Raw genomic sequence first — 25,673 nt, 5'->3', positions numbered from 1 at the left:
AGACAGTCTGAGGATATGTGATTAATTTCATGAATTTACAATACACTATGGCGAAAAGAAAATTTTCAAACTTATCAGAGTTCTCCTGTCACTGTACTTCTAATGTGTGCGGTGGGTGACTGGGTGGGTGACTGACTGTGTGAGTTCAGTGAGTGTGGAGGGGGAGAGAGAGAGAGAGAGAGGGTCTGTTTAAACTTCTCAATAAAATGCTTATAAAGCATTAAAGGTTTTGATAACACTTTATAATTAAGTCTCATTTGTTAACAGTAGGGAATGCATTAATTAACATGAACTAACAATGAAAAATATATTTTTTACAGCATGTTAATTCTTCATTGATAGTATGAACTTACAATGAACTAACAATGAACAAAATATTTTTAATATTAGAAAAATAGTCATGTTCAAAAAATAAACCTTTAAAATGTAATAATATATTAACACATTTTGGAATTGATTTTGATCAACATTAAATGGTATATATTTATTAATGATGTAAATTAACAACAGTTAAATAATGTTGTTTTTTAACATTGGTTAATTCACAAATAACATTAAATATTAACAATATATTTTTTACTTTATTAATTTGTGTTAGAAAAAATTATTCATGTTAGTTAATGGAAAAATAAATAATTAAAAAATGCTTATAAATCATTAAAAGCTTTGGTAACTATAATAATTTCTCATTTGTTAACATTAGTAAATGCATTAACTAACATCAAATACCAATGAAAAATATATTTTCACAGAATTTAAAGTTTTATATGTTGTTCTGTGTGTGTGTGTTTCACAGAGTTGATGGTTTGGATTAACCCTTTAATTGCCGTATCCCTTAAAACCAAACTGCCAGAGGGTTACTGTGATGCTTGTGCTCGCTGGGCACCGTTTTATCGATGCCACCGGGGTGGCGTATGCTGACGGCTTGGGCCCGTCATTGCTGCTTGCAGCTATATTCTAAGGATTATTATTATTATTATTATTATTTTTTTTATTTTTTATTTCGACTATCCGGGCACTTTTGGGGGCCTTAACGTGCTCGAAAACTCTTGAAAATTGGCACGCACGTTGGAACCTGTGGCCTTTAGGACGCCGCTGAGGCTGGGACCCGGGCGGGGCACAGGGGCTCTACGGCGCCCCCTGGAAAATTGTCAGAAAGCTTGATGTATAGCTCACACATACTTGCACGTATTCATATGAAACTCGGTACACATATAGAACTCATTGAGCCGAACAACTTCCGCGCAGCATGTCATAGGCTCCGCCCAACAGGAAGTCGGCTATACAGGGCTGTTTAAAAAGCGCATGCTCTGGAATTTGATATACTCCTCTGAGGATTTCCATACGATTGCCACCAAACTCGGTGAACATGATCTCAAGACATTGGGGACGCTAAATTGCGAAGATATTTTTGATATGTCGAACGGTTTGCCCGTGGCGAGGCGATGAAGTTATGGCGAAAAATGAGACACAGGAAATGCCTAATAACGTCCACATACATTGTATGATGTTGATCAAACTTCAGTGGTTTGTTCGTTGTATGATGCCGATCGGATAGATGTGACTATTATGACTGAAAGTTATAGCGCCACCAACTGGCTGCAGGAAGTGTGTCGTTTTCAAAATGCTTTGAATTCAGCATCTTATTTTTACTCGATTTGCTTCAAACTTCACCAGAATAATGTCAAAACACGGCCGATGTAAAACTGTGAAGGGAATATTGATATCTAAAATGATGTTGCCATGGCAACGTGTCAAAGTTGAAAATTCGTTTCTGGTGATTTTGAGGCAGATAACATGTTTAGAATGTCATGAAACTCAACACACATATCAGTATTAATGATAGTTAGACACTGGAAAAAGCTCATAAACGGGCGTGGAAGAGGCACTCTATAGCGCCACCTTTTGTCAAAAATGGGGGGGTTAGTTTTAGCTACAGACACAAAACTCGGTACTGTAACAGAAGGACCAGGCTCCTCCCAGAGCCAGTTACCCCGATCCACCTCACCTGAATTTTAATCACCGGCACCTGCACCTCATTATCACCAACCACATATAACCACAGTCACCAAAGTCACCAGTTGTCCGATCTCCGGATTACCACATGGACCATCTCTGCTACCTTACGAAGCTGAGTATTACTACCTGCGATTACTTACCTGTCCCTACTTACCTTCTGTCTTCTCCATTCCAGTCCTCTTCCTCGTCTGTTGCGTTGGCTCGATCGGATCCCCGCATCTCTCAGCCGCTCAGCCGCGGCGAACCCCCAGGATCTGTAAGATCAGAAAGACTGATTACTATTGACATCCCGCTCACCTGAAACCTCACGAAGAAACACTCACCACATCCGAAGACTCCTCACGTTTGCTATTCACAATTGCACGCTGTAAAAAAACACCTTGTTACTCCACTTACCATCTGTGTCAGACCCGTTCCATTACAGGTACATAAATTGTTCTTATTAATCCGGACAACTTTCTAATTTACAGTCATTAGCTACGACCAACAGGAAGTCGGCTATATTTATTTTAATGTGGGTTTTTTTAAAAAACGGGCTGTAAACAAATTAATACTCCTCCAAGCAGAAACACGGAAATCACACCAAACATTTTTTATCATGATGCCAAAATACTGAATATGCTAAATTGCGGACGGATTTAGGATATCGTGAACGATGATTTAATGGCAATTTATTAAAGTTACAGTAAAAAAGAGAATTTTTCTTTTTTTTTTATCTTTTAAGAGCAGCTTTCAAACACTTCATAAAAAATTACATACACAGAACAAAACAGTCTGAGGATATGTGATTAATTTCATGAATTTACAATACACTATGCTTAGGAGAAAATTTAAAAACTATCAGAGAGTTGTTAGACTGCTTCTGAGTGAGAGCTCCCTGTCAGCCTGCATCTGAGTGAGGGGTGGGGTGGGGTGTGAGTGACTGTGTGAGTGACTGTGTGGATTGAGCCAGTGGGTGAGAGAGAGAAAGAGAGAGAGAGGGTCTGTTTTTTAAAATCTTTAAAAAATGCTTATAAATCATTAAAGATTTTGATAACACTTTATAATAAGGTCTCAATTCTTAACATTCGGAAATGCATTAATTAACGTGAACTAACAATGAAAAATATATTTTTACAGCATGTTAATGCTTCCATGATAGTATGAACTAACAAAGAACAATTTTTTTAAAGCATTTATTAATCTTTTTAATGTTAGAAAAATAGTCATGTTCAAAAGATAAACTTTAAAATGTAATAATATATAAACACATTTTGGAATTAATATTGATCAACATTAAATGGTATATAATTATTAATGATTATATATATATATAATGATAGCTACAGACACCAAACTCGGTACATAAATTGTTCTTATTAATCGGACAACTTTCTAATTTACAGTCATTAGCTACGACCAACAGGAAATCGGCTATTTTTTTTTTTTTATGTGTTTTTTTTTTTTTTTAAACGGGCTGTAAACAAATTCATACTCCTCCAAGCAGAAACCAAAAATTCACACCAAACATTTTTTCACATGCTTCCAAGATACTGAAGATGCTACATTGCGGACGGATTTAGGATATCTTGAACGGTGTTTTAATGGCAATTTATTAAAGTTACAGTAAAAAAGAGAAAACTTTTTTTTTTTATCTTTTAAGAGCAGCTTCCAAACACTTCATAAAAAATTACATACACAGAACAATACAGTCTGAGGATATGTGATTAATTTCATGAATATACAATACACTATGCAGAGCAGAAAATTTTTAAATTTATCAGAGTTCTCCTGTCACTGTGCTTCTAATGTGTGCGGTGGGTGACTGGGTGGGTGACTGACTGTGTGAGTTCAGTGAGTGTGGAGGGGGAGGGGGAGAGAGAGAGAAAGAGAGAGAGAGAGAGAGAGAGAGTCTGTTTAAACTTCTCAATAAAATCCTTAAAAAACTGCTTATAAAGCATTAAAGATTTTGATAACACTTTATAATAAGGTCTCAATTGTTAACATTGGGAAATGCATTAATTAACATGAACTAACAATGAAAAATATATTTTTCACAGCATGTTAATTCTTCATTGATAGTATGAACTTTCAATGAACTAACAATGAACAAAATATTTTTAATGTTAGAAAAATAGTCATGTTCAAAAGATAAAACTTTAAATTTGAATAATATATTAACACATTTTGGAATTAATATTGATCAACATTAAATTGTATATAATTATTAATGATGTTTACTAACAACAGTTAAATAATGTTGTTTTTAACATTGGTTAATTCACAAATAACATTAAATATTAACAATATATTTTTTACTTTATTCATTTGTGTTAGTAAAAATTATTCATGTTAGTTAATGGAAAAATAAATCACTAAAAAATGCTTATAAATCATTAAAACCTTTGGTAACTATAATAATTTCTCATTTGTTAGCATTAGTAAATGCATTAACTAACATCAACTACCAATGAAAAATATATTTTCACAGAATTTAAAGTTTTATATGTTGTTCTGTGTGTGTGTGTTTCACAGAGTTGATGGTTTGGATTAACCCTTTAATTGCTGTATCCCTTAAAACCAAACTGCCAGAGGGTTACTGTAATGTGTGTGCTCACTGGGCACTGTTTTATCGATGCCACCGGGGTGGCGTATGCACTGACGGCTTGGGCCCGTCATCGCTGCTTGCAGCTATATTTGCTCTTTGTACTTCCTCAAGAGTAACAATGCTATCACAAAAAAATATCACTTTCAGAAATAACCTTAACATAATTAACCGAGTCTAGAAATGAGGACGTTGTCTGCTCTGAATACCTTGAACTATAAAGATTCTTATAAAAATTGGCACTGTAGTTTGCTATTTCCTTTGGATCTTTAACAATTTTGCCATCAACACAAAGTTGTTCAATTGTTGAGAGGGTAAAATTACGCTTTTCTACCTTAAAAAAAAAATGTGGAATTGAATTCTCCCTCTTCGAGCCATTTTTTCCTGGATCTTATATAAGCACCCCTAGCCTTTGATAAGTACAATTCATCCAATTTCATTTGCAAATCTGCAATTTTAGAGACATGCAATCAAAATTATTAGACTGGGATAATTTCATGATTAGGTTGTCTTCAAGAACCCTTCTTTTTTTGGCTAAAAGTTTTCCAACTTCTCAAATAAACACCCTTCTCAAACTTAAAAAGCTCCCAATTGGTACCAAAATAATTTTGAATTGTGGTTGTTTTACAATAGCTAGCAATTAATTCTTTAATTTTATCCTTTACATCTGGTCTAACAGTGAACTGTTAAGTTTCCACAAAGAAGCTCCGCATTGGCCTGTTACATAATCTGCCATTAAAGGGGTATTAATAAAGATAGTTTTGTGGTCGGTCAACGGGGTACATTGTGTTACGGGGCTGACAAGACGTGAGACGTGCGGATCCATGTGCAAAGCTTTATTATAAAACATGGTGAGACAGGCAGGGTCAAACAGTGGCAAACAGGTATGGCAAGGGCAAGACAAAGCAATCCGTGGAGCTAGCGTGGGTCAACGATCAGCAAACAGTATCCAAAGGGGCAAGGCAGAGAGATAATCCAGTAGCGAAAGCAATAGTCCAAACGGCAGAGGCAAAGGGTGAATCCAGCAAACACGAGCAGGGTCAAACACGGCAGGAAAACGAGGCAAGACTATGACTAAGACTAAGACTATGACTATGACTATGACTATGACTATGACTATGACTATGACTATGACTCTGTAAAGTAGCTATCCCTGGGAGAGTGATAAATGCTAAACAATACTCGGCCGAGAGCAAGAGCAAGTCCCAGGCTTAAATAGTGAGTGATTGGGTGATGGTGATTGCGAGATGGATATCAGGTGTGGGCGTGATAATTGTGAACAGCTGTGCGTGTCGTCAGTGCAATGGATAATGGGAAATGGAGTCCAATGTGCTGTGTAGTGTGAAAAGTCCATGTGGTGAACGGGTGACCTCTGGTGGTGAATGAGTGGAAGTGCATGGCCAGGATTCGTGACACATTGAATGCCGACATTCAGATCAAAATTTGACATACATTTTGATATGAGCCAATAATCAATACGAGATGGTCTTGAACCACTTTTATTGGGCCAAGTAAACTAATTTGTTAGGGAATCTCTCTCTCCAAATGTCAACCAATTCCAACTTGTCTATTAGGTCTAATAGTGCAGGACTAGAACAAGCGGTCCTTTTTGGAGGATATCTGTCCAAAGAATTATTAAATGACACATTAAAGTCTCCTCCTAGAATGAAAAATGCATTAGGAAATTTATTAGACCAATATGTAAGTTTCTCATCTAATTTGTTAAAAAAAATTAATTATCCAAAGAATTATTGTATATAATTTTATATATATTTATTTCATATATATTTTCGAGAATTGTAGTTTGTTAAGTGAAAATGCTAATAAATGAAAATGACCTAAGCTATCTGATTCTGGCCCTAATATATCCCCACCAAATTTGTTTCTCAAAATGCTTACACCAGCTGAGTGTTCGGTGCCATGTGAACTCCAAATATCGTTACCCCACTGAGATTTCCACCATTTGTAATCGTCAATAGTCGAATGACATTCCTCAAGAAAACAGAAATCTGATTTGTGTTTTTTAGCAAACAATGACATGAACCACGAACAATATAGAAAAGAAACAAGAAAAGAAAAGAACAAAGTTTGAGTGAACCAAAAGAGTACACTCGTTCAATCACTATCCTCCGAAAAGAGCAACAACCACAACAACAGCTCAACCGGGGATAAGATGTTCGGATTTAAGTTCAGAGAATAACAAAGACTACGCTTAAACTTCAGCTTTCAAGTAAAGATTTAAGAGCCCAAAGTAAAAGTAAATAATTAACAATAAATAAATAAAACTAATAATAATAATGAATATAAATAAAGTAAAAATGTATAAATTAAAAAAAGATAAATAAATAGATAAAAAAAACAACTGTTAATTAAAAAAAATATCTTACACTTATCAAGCTAATCATTTAGAAGAAACGTCTCGGTTACGTAGGTAACCCTCGTTCCCTGATGGAGGGAACGGAGACGTTATGTCGTGACGACATTAGGGGATTTACTTGGAAGCCCCGACTGCCTCTAATAAGAGAAAACGCCAAGAAATTTGGCTAGTGGATTTTGCATACCTGAGCCCCTCCCCGTGCATACGGGTATAAAAGGGCGACAGGTGCATCCACTCATCAGGTTTTCCGCTGAGGAGCCGAGAACGTGTCCCTGGCAACCAGCGATGGTTCGAGATTGTGGCATGGGGACATAACGTCTCCGTTCCCTCCATCAGGGAACGAGGGTTACGTACGTAACCGAGACGTTCCCTATCTGTCGGTCACTACGAGTTATGTCGTGACGACATTAGGGGTCTATGGAAAGCGCCACAACCTGAACCCCGTCACGACCTTGTGGCATGCAGATGTTGACAAGCTAGCGCGTGACAGACAAATGCGATGCAAAGGTCGCAACATTCCCGTCGCCCCAGCGCAAATTCGCTAACCTTGGTGCCCGCAGGGACCACTGAGTACATTGCTGCTGGAGATAGCCAAGCCGCTGTTCCTTTCCCCAGAAATCGGAAGGGATTTCGACCTTCTATGAAAGACTGCTTCAAGTCTTTCCTGTTTGTTGTTACAGCCCGGCAGTAACGACGGGGAAGCGAGCCTTCCGGAGAAGGGCGCTACGGAGGCCACACCCTGCCCGAAGGGAGGTAACGTGTGGAGACACTGGTATGGACTGGCCCAAGCCTGGGGCAGTGCTACATACGCCTGGACCCTGGGGCAGATCCTACCTAGGAGAAGGGAGGAAGGCTGCCAGCAGGGCCTGACAGAGCTCTGTCAAAGGGAAGACACGGGTTTACCATGAGGGAAACCGTACCGTGGATGAATACACGTGTGGGATCACCCGAAGGGAATCAGGCCGCACGGGCACCTAGCCGAGTACAGGGGCTGACCGGAGACCCGGGCAAGCTAACACCGGTACTGGGCCTGGCGTCAGACTGCTCCGCCCAGCCTGACTGCCGGGGGTGCTGGAGGAACTCCGCCAGGGTTCGCCGTTCGGGGAACTAACTGGAGGAGAGAATAGGCGCTCGTATCCCCGGGTAAGGGGGAATGGCGCAGCAAGCGTGACACCGGCCAACTCTTCCCGCCACTTACCTGTTACCCAACACACGGGAAGAGACTGGCTCAACGCGGAGACTGTAAAATCTCGCGAAGGTGTTCGGTGTCGCCCAGCCCGCAGCTCTACAGATGTCTGCCAAAGAGGCGCCGTGCGCCAGCGCATAGGAGGAGGCAACACTCCGTGTGGAGTGAGCCCTCACCCCGAGGGGGCACGGCTCGCCTTGGGATTGGTACGTCAAGGCGATGGCATCCACTATCCAGTGGGCCAACCTCTGCTTGGAGACAGCCTTCCCTTTCTGCTGACCTCCGTGGCAGACAAAGAGCTGCTCAGAGCTTCTGAAGCTCCGGGTGCGGTCCACGTATATGCGCAGCGCTCTTACGGGACACAGCAACGCCAAGGCTGGGTCTGCCTCCTCCGAGGGCAGTGCTTGCAGGTTCACCACCTGATCGCGGAAGGGCGTGGTGGGAACCTTAGGCACGTATCCAGGCCGGGGTCTCAGGACAACGTGAGAGTAGGCCGGCCCAAACACAAGGCACTCTTCGCTTACCGAAAATGCTTGGAGGTCCCCGACCCTCTTGATGGAAGTGAGCGCGGTCAGGAGCGCTGTCTTGGCCGACAGGAATTTCAGCTCGACTGAGTCCAGCGGCTCAAAGGGACCCCTCTGAAGTCCAGCCAGGACAATAGAGAGATCCCAGGAGGGCATCAGGGGTGGCCTAGGAGGATTTAACCTTCTGGCACACCTCAGGAACCTCACGATGAGATCGTGCTTCCCCAGGGACCGGCCGTCCACTGCATCGTGATGGGCCGCAATAGCAGCCACGTACACTTTCAAGGTGGAGGGCGACAGCCTCCAGGTTGCGCTCCAACCTCTCTTGCAGGAAAGAAAGCACCACTCCAATCGTGCATCTTCGGGGGTCCTCTCGACGAGAAGAACACCAGTCCGCGAACAGACTCCACTTCAGTGCATAGGCTTGCCTAGTTGAAGGGGCCCTAGCCTGAGTGATGGTGTCCACCACAGCCTGTGGCAGGCCACTCAAGTCTGCCGCGTCCCATCCAGGAGCCACACATGGAGGTTCCACAGATCTGGACGCGGGTGCCATATGGTGCCGAGCCCCTGAGAAAGAAGGTCCTTCCTCAGAGGGATGCGCCAGGGAGGGGCTGTCGCGAGGAGGGTGAGTTCCGGAAACCAGGTCCGGGTGGGCCAATATGGCGCAACCAACAAGACCTGCTCCTCGTCCTCCCTGACCTTGCACAGCGTCTGTGCGATCAGGCTCACTGGGGGAAACGCATACTTGCGCAGAGCCCGAGGCCAGCTGTGTGCCAGTGCGTCCGTGCCGAGGGGGGCCTCGGTCAGGGAGAAATACAGCTGGCAGTGGGAGGACTCGCGGGAAGCAAACAGGTCTACCTGAGCTTCCCCGAATCGACTCCAAATCAGCCGGATCGTCTCGGGATGGAGTCGCCATTCTCCAGGGAACGTGAGCTGTCGTGAGAGCGCGTCGGCTGCACGATTGAGCTCCCCCGGAATGTGGACGGCGCGCAGCGATTTGAGCTGTGACTGACTCCAGAGGAGGAGATGGCGGGTGAGCTGTGACATGCGGCGTGATCGTAGACCCCCCTGCCGGTTGATGTACGAAACAGCCGCAGTGTTGTCCGTGCGGACCAACACGTGCTGGCCTAGAAGCAGTGGCCGGAACTGCTTTAAGGCCAGATGCACTGCCAACAGCTCTAGGCAGTTGATGTGCCAAAGCAGTCGAGGCCCCGTCCAGAGCCCCGAGGCTGCCTGCCCGTTGCATGTAGCGCTCCAGCCCATGCTGGAGGCATCTGTTGTGACAACAACATGCTGGGACACTTGTCCTAAGGGCACCCCGGCCCGTAGGAAAGCAAGGTCTGACCAGGGGCTGAAAGAGCGGCGACACGACTGTGTGATGGTCACACGACGTGTCCCGCGGCGCCATGCCCATCTCGGGACCCGTGAGTGTAACCAGTGCTGAAGTGGTCTCATATGAAGCAACCCGAGCGGCGTGACTGCGGCTACGGATGCCATATGCCCCAGGAGCTGCTGAAACTGTTTCAGCGGAACCACTGTCCTGCCTCTGAAGGAACTCAGGCAGTTCAGCACTGATTGGGCACGCTCGTCCGTGAGACGTGCCGTCATACTCACGGAATCTAACTCCACACCGAGAAAAGAGATTCTCTGCACAGGGGAGAGCTTGCTCTTTTCCCAGTTGACCCGAAGCCCCAACTGGCTGAGGTGCCGGAGCACCAGGTCCCTGTGACCACACAACTGTTCTCGCGACCGGGCCAGAATGAGCCAATCGTCGAGATAGTTGAGGATCCTGACGCCCACTTCCCGTAACGGGGCAAGGGCGCCCTCCGCCACCTTCGTGAAGGCACGGGGAGACAGGGAGAGCCCGAAGGGGAGGACCCTGTACTGCCATGCCCGCCCCTCGAACGCAAACCGTAGGAACGGCCTGTGTCGAGGGAGAATCGAGACATGAAAGTAAGCATCCTTCAGGTCGATCGCTGCAAACCAATCCGCGGACTGCACGCATTTGACGATGCGCTTCTGTGTCAACATCTTGAACGGGAGCTTGTGTAGGGCCCGATTCAAGACTCGCAGGTCCAGGATTGGCCGGAGGCCACCGCCTTTCTTGGGCACGATGAAGTAGGGGCTGTAAAACCCCTGCCTCATCTCGGCTGGAGGGACCGGCTCGATTGCACCCTTTGCCAGAAGGACAGCAATCTCCTCGCGCAGGACAGGTGCATCTCGGACTGCCACCGAAGTCTCGAGGATGCCACTGAACCTGGGAGGCCGCCTGGCGAACTGAATCGCATAGCCGAGTCGAACTGTGCGAATGAGCCAGCGAGACGGGCTGGGTAGCGCAAGCCACGCCCCCAGATACCGTGCAAGTGGCACCAAAGGCATAATCGACGTGCCCGCAGTGGTGCAGCGAGGGGGAGTAAGGTTGGATGGAACAGAAGGCGGTGCGTTCTGACTCATCCCCACAAAACTCCCTGAGTCCCCGGGGGGACTGGCTAGAGGTGCGCGGGGAGGCATCGCGTCCCCAGACCGCACTCTCTTGGCCACTGGCAATATGGGTCTCGGGTGAGAGTGAGGAGGCAGTGCGTCGCACACTGTCAGCCCGCAGACCTGGGAACCCGGAGGAAAGGGAAATTGCTCTTTCTTTGACAATGTGGGTACCACTGGCCCTTGAGCCAGTGGCGGAACAGAAAGAAAAGAAAACACAGGATTCTCCACCCGGCCCTCCTCCGGGGGAAGGAGCGACGCTAGCCTCGTCGTCTCCTGGGAAAGAGCAAATTCCTCCATCTCCGGGTTGTGCGCGTCAGGGCCGCTTTGTCGTCTTCCTGGAGGACTTGGCGGCCGGCTGAGGCGCAGGGGGCGCCGCACTCCTGCGAGAGGCTCGACGCACCGGCCTAGGTGACGACTCAGCACGGGGCGGAGCAGCTCTGGAGGACGCAGGAGGGCGCCCACGGCGACCAGCAGACTGGGGCCTGGCCCTTGGGCCAGCGGTGGCAGCTGGAGCATCCCGCCGTTTAGGGAGGATGTGCTGAATTGCCTCCGTCTGCTTCTGTACTGCCGAGAATTGCTGGGCAAAACCCTCGACAGTGTCGCCAAATAGCCCCGTCTGGGAGATGGAGGCGTCGAGAAAGCGTACTTTGTCGACGTCCTTCATCTCGGCCAGATTGAGCCAGAGATGGCGCTCTTGGACCACTAACGTGGACATCGCCTTCCCGAGGGACCGCGCCGTGACTTTCGTCGCCCGGAGAGCGAAGTCAGTCGCCGTGCGCAGCTCCTGCATCAACCCCGGGTCGGGACTACCCTCGTGCATTTGTTTTAGTGCCTTGGCCTGGTGAACTTGCAGGATGGCCATGGCATGCAGGGCAGAGGCGGCCTGGCCCGCAGCGCTGTAGGCCTTGGCGGCGAGTGCGGCCGTCAGCTTACAGGCTTTGGACGGGAGACGCGGACGATTCCTCCAGGTGGCGGCGTTTTGCGGGCACAGGTGCACCGCAACCGCTCTCTCCACCTGGGGAATATCCACGTACCCCCTGGCCGCCCCGCCATCGAGGGTAGTGAGGACGGAGGAGGGAGACGAGCGGCTTCTGGCCGTGAAAGGGGCCGTCCACGACTTCGTCAGCTCCTCATGCACCTCCGGGAAGAAAGGCACCGGGGCAAAGTGCGGCCGCTGGTCGCGTTTTGCGCCGATGAACCAATCATCCAGCCGCGAGGGCTCGGGACTGGGCGGTCTGTTGACCTCCAGCCCGATACTCACGGCTGCCCGGGCAAGCATGGCCGTCAGCTCTGGGTCCGGATCGGCAGTGGCGACAACACCCGAGGGGGGCAGCCCCGCCGATCGTTCATCCTCAGAGGACGAAAGCCCATCCCCCGATGCCGCGATCGACATCTGATCCTCGGGCGGCGCACCGAATGAAATGCTGGCGGCCCCGTGAGGCGAACCAGCGAAATCACTCGGGAACCGGACGGAACAAGCGCTGCGGGAGGAGTAAGAGGTCCGCGGGGACGTGCCCGGCGGAGAAGCTCTTACCGTCACCCTCAGATCTCCCAGAGCGCCAGCCGGCGGTCCTCTGCTCGAGCCAGAGAGACCGGGACGGGTGGCGGCAGAGGGTGCCAATCCTTTCAGAAAGGAAAGGCGAGATCGTAGCGTTGCCATGTTCATACGCCCACAACAGGCGCATGACTCATCCACAAACGCATCTTCAGCGTGCTGGATGCCCAGACACTGAAGACAACGCTCGTGACCGTCATCCGAGGACAGGAAGCGACCGCAACCAAGAGAACATGGACGGAACGGCATCTTTAAAAAGACGCGAACCGCCCAGTGTTTTAGAAATTTGCTCTTTCAGGTGAAGTGCCCAGGGGAATCGCTGCTGCAGGGACACCGCTGTCTGCACCGTGACGCCACCCAGGAACAAACTCTTTTTTGAGACAGAAGGCTTTGTGGAGATCGCAAGACTTCTCATCCACTCGGCTCCGAAGCAAAAATCTGATGAGTGGATGCACCTGTCGCCCTTTTATACCCGTATGCACGGGGAGTGGCTCAGGTATGCAAAATCCACTAGCCAAATTTCTTGGCGTTTTCTCTTATCAGAGGCAGTCGGGGCTTCCAAGTAAATCCCCTAATGTCGTCACGACATAACTCGTAGTGACCGACAGATAGGGAACAGTTGCTTGTTGAATAAGCATTGCCAACATGATAAGTGTTGGTTACATCTTTAGCAGTCACTCTTTTACCCTCAATCACAGCAAATTGACCGTGAAAGCCAGCTCTCTTTCCTTTCCTACCGTCGGCCACAGGAGAGATTGTGCATCCTTGAAGATCTTGATCTTCTTTTCCCTGAGAAGGACGGACGTTTTGGCATCCCTCCAAACTTTGTCCCGCTGGGACCGCAACGAAAATAAGACAATTATGCGACGAGAGGATCTTTCCGCAGCAGAACGAGGTCCCAGCCTATGAGAGATGTCAACTCCACGGGGTAGATCTGCAGCGATGCTCGGGGAAACCTGGCTGAAGAGGTCGATGATCATCTGCTTTACGTTCTCTCCTGCTTTCTCCGGAATACCAGCGACGTGAAGATTCCATCTTCTCTTGTAAGCATCCAGATCATTATACTTATCACGAAGTTCAACGTTGTCTTTCTCCAATCTTACGATTTTCTTTTCCAGTTCCTCAGTTTTTTCATTCAAATGCTTCACCTGTTCACCGTGGAATTCGAGGGAGCTGATTATCTGTTTAATAGAGTTTGAGTTGAAATACCGTTTTTTCCACTCCTTGAATTCGGCACAAAGTTTCTTCGTGCATGGCCTCCATTCTCTGCATGAATCTCATTAGCATGGCATCACTCACTGAAGGACTGTCGGAACTCTGTTGACTTTTTTTTGCAGGGTTCGGTTCAGGTGTATTGGGTAAAAGCGTGAACTCAGCCTGTCCAACAACTGCATCCAATTCCGCGTGTAGAGTTCTCCTTGCATAGCTGTGCATAGTATATAACTCATAATATAAACTGTATATTTCCAGTTAGTTGTGAACATGAACTGTTTTTAAAAAAACCCGGGATCTGAGCAAAGTTTTTAAGAGCTCCTGCAAACTTGTCTTGCTACGACGCCATCTTGCCCCCCAATTTCATATAGTTAATAAATACTTACTTACTTTACTTTACTTTTGTCATTTAGCAGACGCTTTTGTCCAAAGCGACTTACAAATAAGAAAAAGTAACTAAAACTAAAAAGTTACAACTCTATAAATACTATCTACCCACATATTTAAGAAAATAAAGAAATTAAATAAAATTAACACATGCATATAACAACAACATTTCAATAATAAACATATCAATGAAAAAATTTAATAAAAAGCTACTACTATCCCTTGCCGGTGTCCCTGCCCGGTGGAGTCGCACGGTAGAGTCGATGGTCTTTACACTCTTTACTTTTTTACTTTTGTCATTTAGCAGACGCTTTTGTCCAAAGCGACTTACAAATAAGAAAAAGTAACTAAAACTAAAAAGTTACAACTCTATAAATACTATCTACCCACATATTTAAGAAAATAAAGAAATTAAATAAAATTAACACATGCATATAACAACAACATTTCAATAATAAACATATCAATGAAAAAATTAAATAAAAAGCTACTACTATCCCTTGCCGGTGACCCTGCCCGGTGGAGTCGCACGGTAGAGTCGATGGTCTTTACACTCTTTACTTTTTTACTTTTGTCATTTAGCAGACGCTTTTGTCCAAAGCGACTTACAAATAAGAAAAAGTAACTAAAACTAAAAAGTTACAACTCTATAAATACTATCTACCCACATATTTAAGAAAATAAAGAAATTAAATAAAATTAACACATGCATATAACAACAACATTTCAATAATAAACATATCAATGAAAAAATTAAATAAAAAGCTACTACTATCCCTTGCCGGTGTCCCTGCCCGGTGGAGTCGCACGGTAGAGTCGATGGTCTTTACACTCTTTACTTTTTTACTTTTGTCATTTAGCAGACGCTTTTGTCCAAAGCGACTTACAAATAAGAAAAAGTAACTAAAACTAAAAAGTTACAACTCTATAAATACTATCTACCCACATATTTAAGAAAATAAAGAAATAAAATAAAATTAACACATGCATATAACAACAACATTTCAATAATAAACATATCAATGAAAAAATTAAATAAAAAGCTACTACTATCCCTTGCCGGTGTCCCTGCCCGGTGGAGTCGCACGGTAGAGTCGATGGTCTTTACACTCTTTACTTTTTTACTTTTGTCATTTAGCAGACGCTTTTGTCCAAAGCGACTTACAAATAAGAAAAAGTAACTAAAACTAAAAAGTTACAACTCTATAAATACTATCTACCCACATATTTAAGAAAATAAAGAAATTAAATAAAATTAACACATGCATATAACAACAACATTTCAATAATAAACATATCAATGAAAAAATTAAATAAAAAGCTACTACTATCCCTTGCCGGTGTCCCTGCCCGGTGGAGTCGCACGGTAGAGTCGATGGTCTTTACACTCTTTACTTTTTTACTTTTGTCATTTAGCAGACGCTTTTGTCCAAAGCGACTTACAAATATATCCCACGAAGAATGCAGTTTCTTAAAAAAATCAGCATAATTACAAATGTGTATATAAATATTGATTTTATACAACTGTTCAATAAATAATAGGTTCATATCAAGTCTTACATTTTAGACACCATATTGGCTGTTTTTGCTCTATTTCATGAGCCGCAGCCACAACAGCCACAGCACTGTTTTGCGTCTCTGAGCAACATGAGTTTCATTCCTGAATGAATCATCCGTTTAAATGATTCGGTTCAATCAGTGACTCATATATTAACAGTGATTTGCTGCCACCTATTGGCGGTTTTAATTTCACATTTAGATTTTGTTCTCCGATTTTTTTTTCATGTTATAAATCAATTCAAATAATAGTATAACGTTGTATGTTTAATATATCAAAACATTATGCATTTGTAATTGCAGTTAAATGCATTCATGTCTTGCATTAAACACATCTAAATGCCACTTCAGATGCCTATTTCAGAGGTCCATATGGTTATATCAACGGGAAAAGAATCTCTGCTACTTAAAGTTTTGCGGTCTGTCTTAACAAAGGAACTTAAGGAGGACTCTATAATGTCTGTTTAAGGGACGTTAAGCACTTCTTTCACAGCAAGGTTTATTCGTTTATATTTACTCTGTTCTTGTTCAAATGTTATCTTTAAAAACTGATTTTTGTTTTTCTTCCTTCAATGTTAGGGGTCTTCGAGATAACGTGAAACGCAAAGCTCTTTTCTTATTCTGTAAAGGTAAAAAGGCACACTGTTATATGTTACAAGAAACTCACTCGAGTGATTTAGATGAGAAGTTTTGGACTAATTAGTGGGGGGACAAAATATTATTTTGTCATGGAACGAATCGTTCAGCGGGAGTTGCTATTTTGTTTCATAATTGCCCTGGGAAAGTAATTGTATATAAATCCAGCGATAATGGTCACTGGCTCATTTGTGTTCTTACCGTTGATGACATGTTTATTATAATAGGGAATATATATGGTTATGATAACCTTAATCAAAACAGGGATCTGTTATCGGAGGTTTCTGAAGTTATAATGGGCCTGAAACTTAAATATCCTACAGACAATATTATATTAGGAGGAGATTTTAACATGGTGCAGGATGACAGGATGGACCGATTTCCATCTAAATTTAATAGTCATCACTACAATCCTATTTTATGTAATTTTTGTAGTTCATTTGGCCTATTTGACCCCTGGAGAGATTTATATCCCAATGTATGTCAGTATTCTTGGTTCAAACCAGATGGGACAAGCAAATCAAGATTGGATTTCTGGCTTATTTCATTCCACATTAAGGGAAATATTTTAGATTGCTTTATATACCCTGCACCAATTTCTGATCATTGTATGATTGGTTTAAATTTAAAGTCATTAACTGTATGACATCGTAATAAGGGATATTGGAAATTTAACGCCAATCTTCTTAATTCGGAAGCCTTTTGTCAAGGAATTAAAAATATTATTGCAGAAGTGAGTGAAGTTCACTTTCCTCGAATGTTAATAAATGGGAATATTTGAAATTTAGAGTTCGTAATTATTCTATCTCCTTTGGTAAACAGCTAAAAAAGTCAACCCATTTAGAAGAAGTTAATCTTATTAGAGAGATAAGTGAATGTTGCAGCAATAGTCATTCAGATCATTCAGATAGAACAAAGCTTTTACTCTTACAATCCAAACTCGATAGTATCTATGTGGAAAAGGCGAAAGGTGCTTATATCCGTTAACACGGTCGAACACCCCTTTATCTTTTCGGCTTTAGAATTGTTTGGGTTTGGGAAACAGTTTAGAAGTATAATTAGTAGTTTATATCGGGATACAAATTGTTCTGTTTCATTGACTGAAGGGACAACTCCACGCTTTAATATAAGCCGAGGTATTAAACAAGGCTGTCCCATTTCACCTTTACTTTTTATTTTGACCGCTGAAATGCTTGCCCTCACAATTAAAAATTCTGACATTGAGCAATTGAAGATTTTTGATGATTCCATAGTGATTAGTCAATTAGCTGACGACACAGTTTTATTTCTAAAGAATATCAATCAGGTTCCAAAAACTCTCCAAATTATTAATAATTTTTCCAATGCTTCGGGTTTATGTCTTAATCTAAGTAAATGTGAAATAATGACATTGAAAGAATCTATTTTTACACAAATTTGCAATGTACCAATTAAATCTAGAATTAAATATCTTAGTATTCTACTTACCAAAGATAAAGAACTAAGTGAAACACTTAATATATCTAATAGAATTGATGAATGTAAGGCCAGATTGAACAGATGGATGCAAAGAGACATTTCTATATTTGGAAGAATTTTACTGACAAACGTGGAATCTCTGTCTAGATGCATTTACCCTGCAGGATCCCTTCCCATTTCTAATAAAAAAATTAAGTTAATTGATCAGATGAACTTTAACTACATTTGGAAAAGAAAAGCTCATTATATTAAAAAAGGGACACTAGTGAAAGATTACGAAGAAGGGGGTTTACAGGCCATAGACTTTGACTGTATGAATGGAACTTTTAAGATAAATTGGCTTAAAAAAAATTTAATAAATGAGAACAGTTTCTGGTTCTGTGCTCCTAGAAATATCGTTAAAACTGTTGGTGGAATAGAATTCTTATTACGCTGTGATTTTTCAATACAAAAACTTCCTCTCAAATTGTCAGAATTTCATAAGCAGGTTCTTTTATATTGGAAATTGATTTATAAACACATTTTTTCCCCGCATAATTCACCAGTGTGGAATAATAGGTACATTTTATTTAGAAATAAGTCGCTCTTTATTAGAGATTGGTGGGAGAGAGTGTTTGGTCTGTTGTTCACCTGTTAGGGAAAGATGGTTATTTTATGGATCACAGTACTTTTTGTGGAAAATATAATATTCATTGTGATTACAAACAATATAATAAGGTGTTGAACTGTATTCCAAAGGCATTTGTACACTGTAAAAAACAATCCGTACAATTTACGGAAAAAAACTGGCAGCTGTGGTCACCAGAATTCTACCGTAAAAAATACGGTAGCAACGTTTTAGGTTTTACAGTTTTAACTTAAATTTACAGTTAAATACCGTAATTTCTTTAACTGATATAATCTTAATATACCAACCTATTAAAGTACTGAAATCTGTTTTGTTCCTTTGAAATACACTGATAACCACCAAATGCAGGTGATGATGAGAAAGTCACATGATGAGCCAAAGCCCATCACAAGCAACTTTTAAACAATAGAATATTCAGAAGGTGCACAGTGTCATTCACACAAGCACTAAACACCATCATGGTGAGACTCATTAAACTGAAATATGCTATAAACATTAATTTAACAACATTAGATGTAACATACAACCCTAATAAACATAACCGATAAGAAAAAACTAAGAAGAAACAGTTATTTCAAAGAAAAAAACGTCAAATTCAAACAGAATTTGAAATGGAATGCAGGGAATTCTGGGAACGTCAGTTTACGGTTTTTCCCTGTAAATTTTACAGGAACTTTCCGTTAACCATGTAACAGGTTTTTACCGTAGCATTTTCACAGTTTTTTACCGTTAAAATCACGATCATTTTTTACAGTGTACTGTTGGTTAGTAATACAGTGCTCAGTGTAACTGAAGCTCTTCATTTACCTTCTTTAATAATAAATGGCAAGATTTTATTAGATGTAGCCTGCCAAATAAATTGATAAGAAATTTTTTGACCCAAGATAAGTTTCCTAATCAAGCTAGTCGAAATAACCTGACTCAAATTTTTCCCAAGAGTTCTATTCTTAAGTTAAGAACCATGTATCTCTCCTTTCCCATACCCCCCAAAGCCAAATAAGTACACTTTAAAAATTGTAATGATATCTATCCATCTTTAGAGTTTCTTAGATATAGATTTAATATTGATCACAATAATTGTGCCTTTTGTGATGTTGATATTGAAGCGACTGTACATTTATTCTTTGACTGTTCATTCAGTAGAGCCTTTTGGTATGATACATTTGTGTGGCTTAAAGATTCAGTCTAGCTGTCTTCTCAGTTTTCTAAAAATTATATAATCTTTGGCTCATTAATGGAAGATGTATGTACTCAATTTATACTGAATATTATTCTCATTTTGGGCAAATTTTATATTCATAAATCAAAGCCATTGTTTTCTGTTTTTCAAAAGGAATTTTGGATGTACTGTAAGTCGGTAAGATTGCTAAAATGTAAAAATGGAAGAAAAATGTTTACTTTATTGCAGAAATTTAAACTTTTAGAAGACCCTATTGTGTAATTCTTTTTTTTTTTTTACTTTTCCTTTTGTGTTTTTTGTATTTTATTTGTATTTATTTGTTTATTTTTTCTTCATTTTGTTTGGTGCTCTGTTCTCAAAGATCGTATTGTGATCTTGCATTGCCTTATTGTATTTATGTTCTTGCAATAAAAAAAAAAAAAAAAGAGAACAAATCAGGCACTCAACCTACAGAAGGAGGTCACATGTATTAATATATTGAAATTATTTTCCTACATTATGTAGGCCTATTATTTAACATATTTTATTATACATTGAATAAGCATAAAATACACATGTAAATATTTATTCATATTATAGTTAATTATTTCTTATTTTAAAATACCAATTTTACTACTACTACTAATTATAATAATAATAATAATTATTATTATTATTATTATTGTTATTATTAGTAGCTTATTTTATTTGTTGATACAAGTTGAAAATGCTGCCAGACTTCCGAATGGCCTTTTTTCTTGGCTGGTTCCATGCTGTCAATTCAAAAGAGCTCAGTCTCTGTTCAGAGGTGCTCGGCACGCAAAACCTGCCCAAGGAGTTCGTGCTATTTTTTTAAAGGTGCCATAGAATGAAAAACTGTCTTTACCCTGGCATATTTAAATAATAACAGTTCTGTACATGGAAATGACATACAGTGAGCCTCAAACACCATAGTTTTCTCCTTCATATGTAAATCTCGTGATTAAAAAAGACCACTGAAAAACAGGCGAATCAGAATATAACACCGACTGTGACGCAACAGTCGGGATCACTACGCCCCCAACATTTGCATAAACCCGCCCTTGTTCTAAGCCAGCCGAACCATCAGAAGCTCTGCAGGTATTGTAAATAAACAAGCGCGGACAACAGCGAAAATAACAAAATAAATTTTATGTTCCTCGCATATTAATAACGGCTCCCTGATGCCCGCGTTTTATATACAGTATAATTACCCGACGATATAACTGCGAGAGAAAGTATTTAAATATATATTTTCCTCCCTGTGCTTCCTTCTTGCTGATGAGCCGTACTGTGAAACAGCCAATCAGAGCAGAGCTCAACATTGAGCAGCACTGTGAAACAGCCAATCAGAGCAGAGCTCATTATTATTCATGACCCTGCCAAATAAGCCAATAACAGACCGTTTCATTCTAGGGAGAAATCCTAGGGTTGTAAATGGACATGTAAAATCGTTTCTGGAGATTTTTTGCCCTTACCTAAGCCACATACCTTCTGTGTAGATATCAGAGAACAATTTAAAATACTGTATCAATGCATTCTATGGCACCTTTAATCAGATTACGATGCAGTCACGTGGTTGTACACGAAAGTGAAGCTTCGGACGTCACTGATCACGGGCCTGTTTCAATAAGGAGGTTCAACCAACTCGGAGTTAAAACTTGAACTCTGAGTTGACTTACCCTGAGATGGGAAACTCTGAGTTTTCGGTTACAGAACAGCTGAAATGAGTTAGTTCAATCAACTCTGAGTTGACTGACTCTGAGTTAAGCGCGTGCACCACGACTATGAAAAGTCATGATCAGCGGAGCGCCGAAATTACGATTCACCATGGCAACAGCTCCCGCCAAAAAGACGTCAGCGCGCGTACCTCCGTCAATGCGTAACATTAATTCTTAATAACTGTCTATAACTTAATAACTGTTATAATATCTGAGGTGAAAACTGTCAATTATTGAACTAATATTCATTTTAATGGTATCTCATGGCCACAAAAAAAAAGAAAAAAGACAGAAAAAGACAGAAAAAGAAACAAGAACGTGGCAGCAGCTAAAAATGAAGTATAAAAACACAATTGAATCAAGGTAAAGCTTTAAACATGAAAGGTTCATGGGTGTGGGCTAAATGACTTTACAGACATTTGACATTAAATATCATTCAGTGTCTATTTCAATGCGCTGCAGCTTTTTCCACATAGTCTAGCACTCTTTTCACATAATTAAATATTCTCTAATCCAACCTGTTACATTTCTTAATTAGAGTAATAAAATTAACTACTGACAAGAAGGCAGAGGGAGAACCTGGACCTGCACCACTGACAGATGAAGAGGAGATGGTCAAGTATTGGAAGATTTCTAAAATCCAAAAGTAAAAATAATAACTTTTGCTTTTGTATTAGGAAATAAAGATGACCAAAAAATTTTAATAATTTGCAGTTGTATGTACATATGTTTAAAACCGTATTTATCTGTATCTGAACGTGTTTAATGTTAACTGTATGCACCAAGGGTCTGAGAGTAATGCAATTTCAATTCTCTGTATGTATGTACTGTACATGTGGAAGAATTGACAATAAAGCTGACTTGACTTGACTTGACTTATTTAACAGCTGTAGTGGTGGTTATGGCTCGTACTACCCCTCCATCCGGCATCCTTCCATTTCATACAGTAATCATGCTAGTCATCAATGCATCCAACCACGCTGGAAATCCTGAAGGAAATTCTGATTATTTTAGGTTACTTCCACAGGTCACAGAAAGATGTTATCAAGTGAACATCATTTATCAGATTAGCCTCATTTAAACCCATTGCTACACCATTGACCTACAGTCCTGTGATACTCCTCTTTGACGGATTTGTGCCCAGGAAAAAATTCCCAGAAAGAGCGTGAGAGCGATGCGCACTTTACTTAAAATCTGCATATTTTATAATGTGCTCTGCATCTCTGATGTTTAAAAGAAAACTACCATTTAAAATGGTACCGCTCAAATAAATATGCACATGAATACGGTGTAAAAAAACATATAATAACATAAATAATAGGCTATAAGGTATTTAGTCTTGTTTCCATGAAGGAAAAAAAAAATTTAATATTCTTTTATTTTCCAAATTATCTGGCAATGGGGTAAGAAATTAAAATTTGCCTATTCTTGTTTCCGTTTGCATTAAGATTATTTTTCTTACACTCTGTAGAACAATTTTATATTTTAACAAGACTAAATATCTAAAAAAAATGTTTTCATGTATAGAAAATGCATCTTAACTTAAATTTAAAATGTTTGTACTTGAAATAAGACAAACATACTCAGTAAGAAAAGCAATTTTGCGGCGTGAATGAATGAATGAGGTATTAAAACATCGCTTACACTTTAAAAAGTGGGAGGAGACCGAAAGAAACTCTGGGTTTACCAAAGAAAACCTGCTCCCGACCAGGTTAGGTTCACAGAGTAAGTTGCCATGGTAACTGACTCTGAGTATAAGTTACCTCTCTTCCAGAAACGGGCTTGACTTACTCTGCTTTCTCAGGTTTAACATACCTCCCATTCTGAAACCGAAAACCCAGAGTTTCCCTCATTTCAGGGTTAACATACTCAGATTTTTCACTTAACCTCCTTTCTGAAACGGGCCCCACGTGATTATGGCAAAAACGAATCAAGCTCCGGTACACGGCTTCACTGCGAGATGTTTCGTATTTTTGATACAAGCTTCGAAGCCTCGGTGCAGAACGTCACATCACTAGTTTGAGTGATAATCAAGTATTTAAGGCGGTTTTAACATTTTTAGAGCTTATAGGACTAGACCACAGGATTTAGTGTTTGAGGATGAGGTCATGATGCTTCTGCCCATCTAAGAGGTTGAGGAGACCAGTGCAGACACTGTGGAGGAGCTGAACACGCAGCGCCAGCTGAAGCTTGGGCTCTGATGCTCTGGGGTGGGTGGGGCATTCAATTATTTTTTTTTTTTTTAATGTGTATTTTTTTGTTTATTCATCACCCATGTTATGTGCGCAAGATATACAGTAGGTGGCGGTAATACTCTTAAGGAGTGAACGGCCATTGAACTAAACGAAGAAGAAGAAATCGGACACCAACACAATAGGTGGCGCTATGCACACAGGATGCAGTTGCGCCAAAAACCGAGGAAGAAGATGTCATTACATTCTCGATCAACGTTCTCCATTGTTGTTCAGAGTTTTCCACCGGTTTCAGTGCGCTTTGTTCGCTGTCTATTTTAAAGGGGACTGAACTAATTTAACACGACGGCGCTCTGATGTAGTGTTGAGAGCGTCTTTCTGCTTTGCTGTTATCGTTCAACTCTTGTGGTCGAGTTCTGAAGATGGCGGCGGTCCGGAGCAGCAGCCCAGGCGCAGACAGCACTGCCGCGGTCTCCGAGCGACTCCGAACGGAGGATGGATCCGGTACGTCAAACACAATTTATTTAAAACACTCGTTTTGCTTATGTAGTTCTTTGCGGATTATGCATTGGACACAAAATGCTGCTGAGTAAACTATGAAAGTGCCATTTGAGATACGCACCGTTACTGATCTATTTACTGTATTATATCATGTAAATGAAAAGAATATAGAAATCACGAAGTTCAATCGTACTTTTATATGGCCATTTGTATGATTGAAAGAACGTTTAGCAGTATTCGCATCATTTGCTTGTTTGAAGTCAGCAGTGTTAAGGAACATCTATGGGGATGCTAGACGAAAGTACACGAAACAAAGTCTCGAGACTATGGCTGCGTCCGAAATCGCATTCTTCCCTACTATATAGTATGCGAAAAACAGTATGCGAGGCGAGTAGTATGTCCGAATTCATAGCAGAGATGCTCACAAGTCTCTGAGCTAGAGTCCAAGTCAAGTCTCAAGTCTCTGAGCTAGAGTCCGTCTCAAGTCTCTGAGCTAGAGTCCGTCTCAAGTCTCTGAGCTAGAGTCCAAGTTAAGTCTCAAGTCTCTGAGCTAGAGTCCAAGTCAAGTCTCAAGTCTCTGAGCTAGAGTCCAAGTCAAGTCTCAAGTCTCTTTATTATATTAAGTCTCTGGTTATAATAAGTGTTGCATCACGTACAGCGACCCATCCAACACTGCATAGCTATATATAAGGAATTCAAAGCATGTAATATGTTATTATGACTCCTTTATCTATTAGCATACAGTATCAGCTTTGATTTTGGTATATAATCAGTGTAAACAGGCTATTGCAACATGACAAAAACACCAAGAATGCTTTACTTTTAAGTTAATATTATCTGTATTTTGCCTTGTAGCATGAACACACAGTACAGTACAGACCAAAAATTAAGAAAGACTTAATATGGTCAAACATCACATTGTAGCTAAATGCAAAACACTATTGCAACAAACCAAACGATGTGAAATATATGAAGAGTTCAGATGCAAAAGCCATCTGAAATTTTCTTTAGAATGATCATTTTTATCAAGCTTGTATATTTAAGTTCAATAATTTCACTTAAATGACAATGAAAATGCAGCTAATCATAGTTTATAAACTACTGTAAGTCAACACATCCCAAACTCTCAAACCAGTGTAATGTTACATGATCAACAATAATCCTGAAACCTGTTTGCAGACAACGTTAACCCTTGTATGGTGTTCGGATCTGTAGGACCCGTTTTCATTTTTTACTAGAGAAAAATTATACGATTAATAATTTTTTCAAACTCAGACTCATTGGCCTTGGCTCATTTTCTGTGAAGAATATATATCTGAACACATTTTCAATGACCACACTGGTCACACACTCTCTCACACTCAAGCACACACGCGCGCGCGCGCACACACACGCACGCACGCACGCACGCACGCACACACTCACTCGGATATGTGGTTTACGGGACTCTCCATAGGCGTAATGGTTTTACTAAT

The 25,673-nt window shown here is 41.5% G+C and overlaps 1 protein-coding gene across 2 annotated transcripts in view; it reads left to right on the top strand.

Moving 5' to 3' along the window:
* The first annotated feature begins 23,890 nt into the window (after nt 1-23,890).
* med1 (mediator complex subunit 1) overlaps nt 23,891-25,673 on the top strand; it is a 174,010-nt gene continuing 172,227 nt past the window's right edge. Inside the window, exon 1 of one of the 2 annotated variants that reach the window (XM_079389357.1) lies at nt 23,891-24,201. In XM_079389357.1, the coding sequence (XP_079245483.1) occupies nt 24,120-24,201 (82 nt within the window). In that variant the 5' untranslated portion in view covers nt 23,891-24,119. The remainder of the gene's footprint in view (nt 24,202-25,673) is intronic. The other variant, XM_079389358.1, reaches the window with a different exon arrangement.

Source organism: Barbus barbus, assembly GCF_936440315.1.
Source record: "Barbus barbus genome assembly, chromosome: 32".
Taxonomy (NCBI): Eukaryota; Metazoa; Chordata; class Actinopteri; order Cypriniformes; family Cyprinidae; genus Barbus; species Barbus barbus.
Note: the sequence above shows the minus strand (reverse complement) of the source record. Positions and strands in the feature narration are given on the sequence as shown.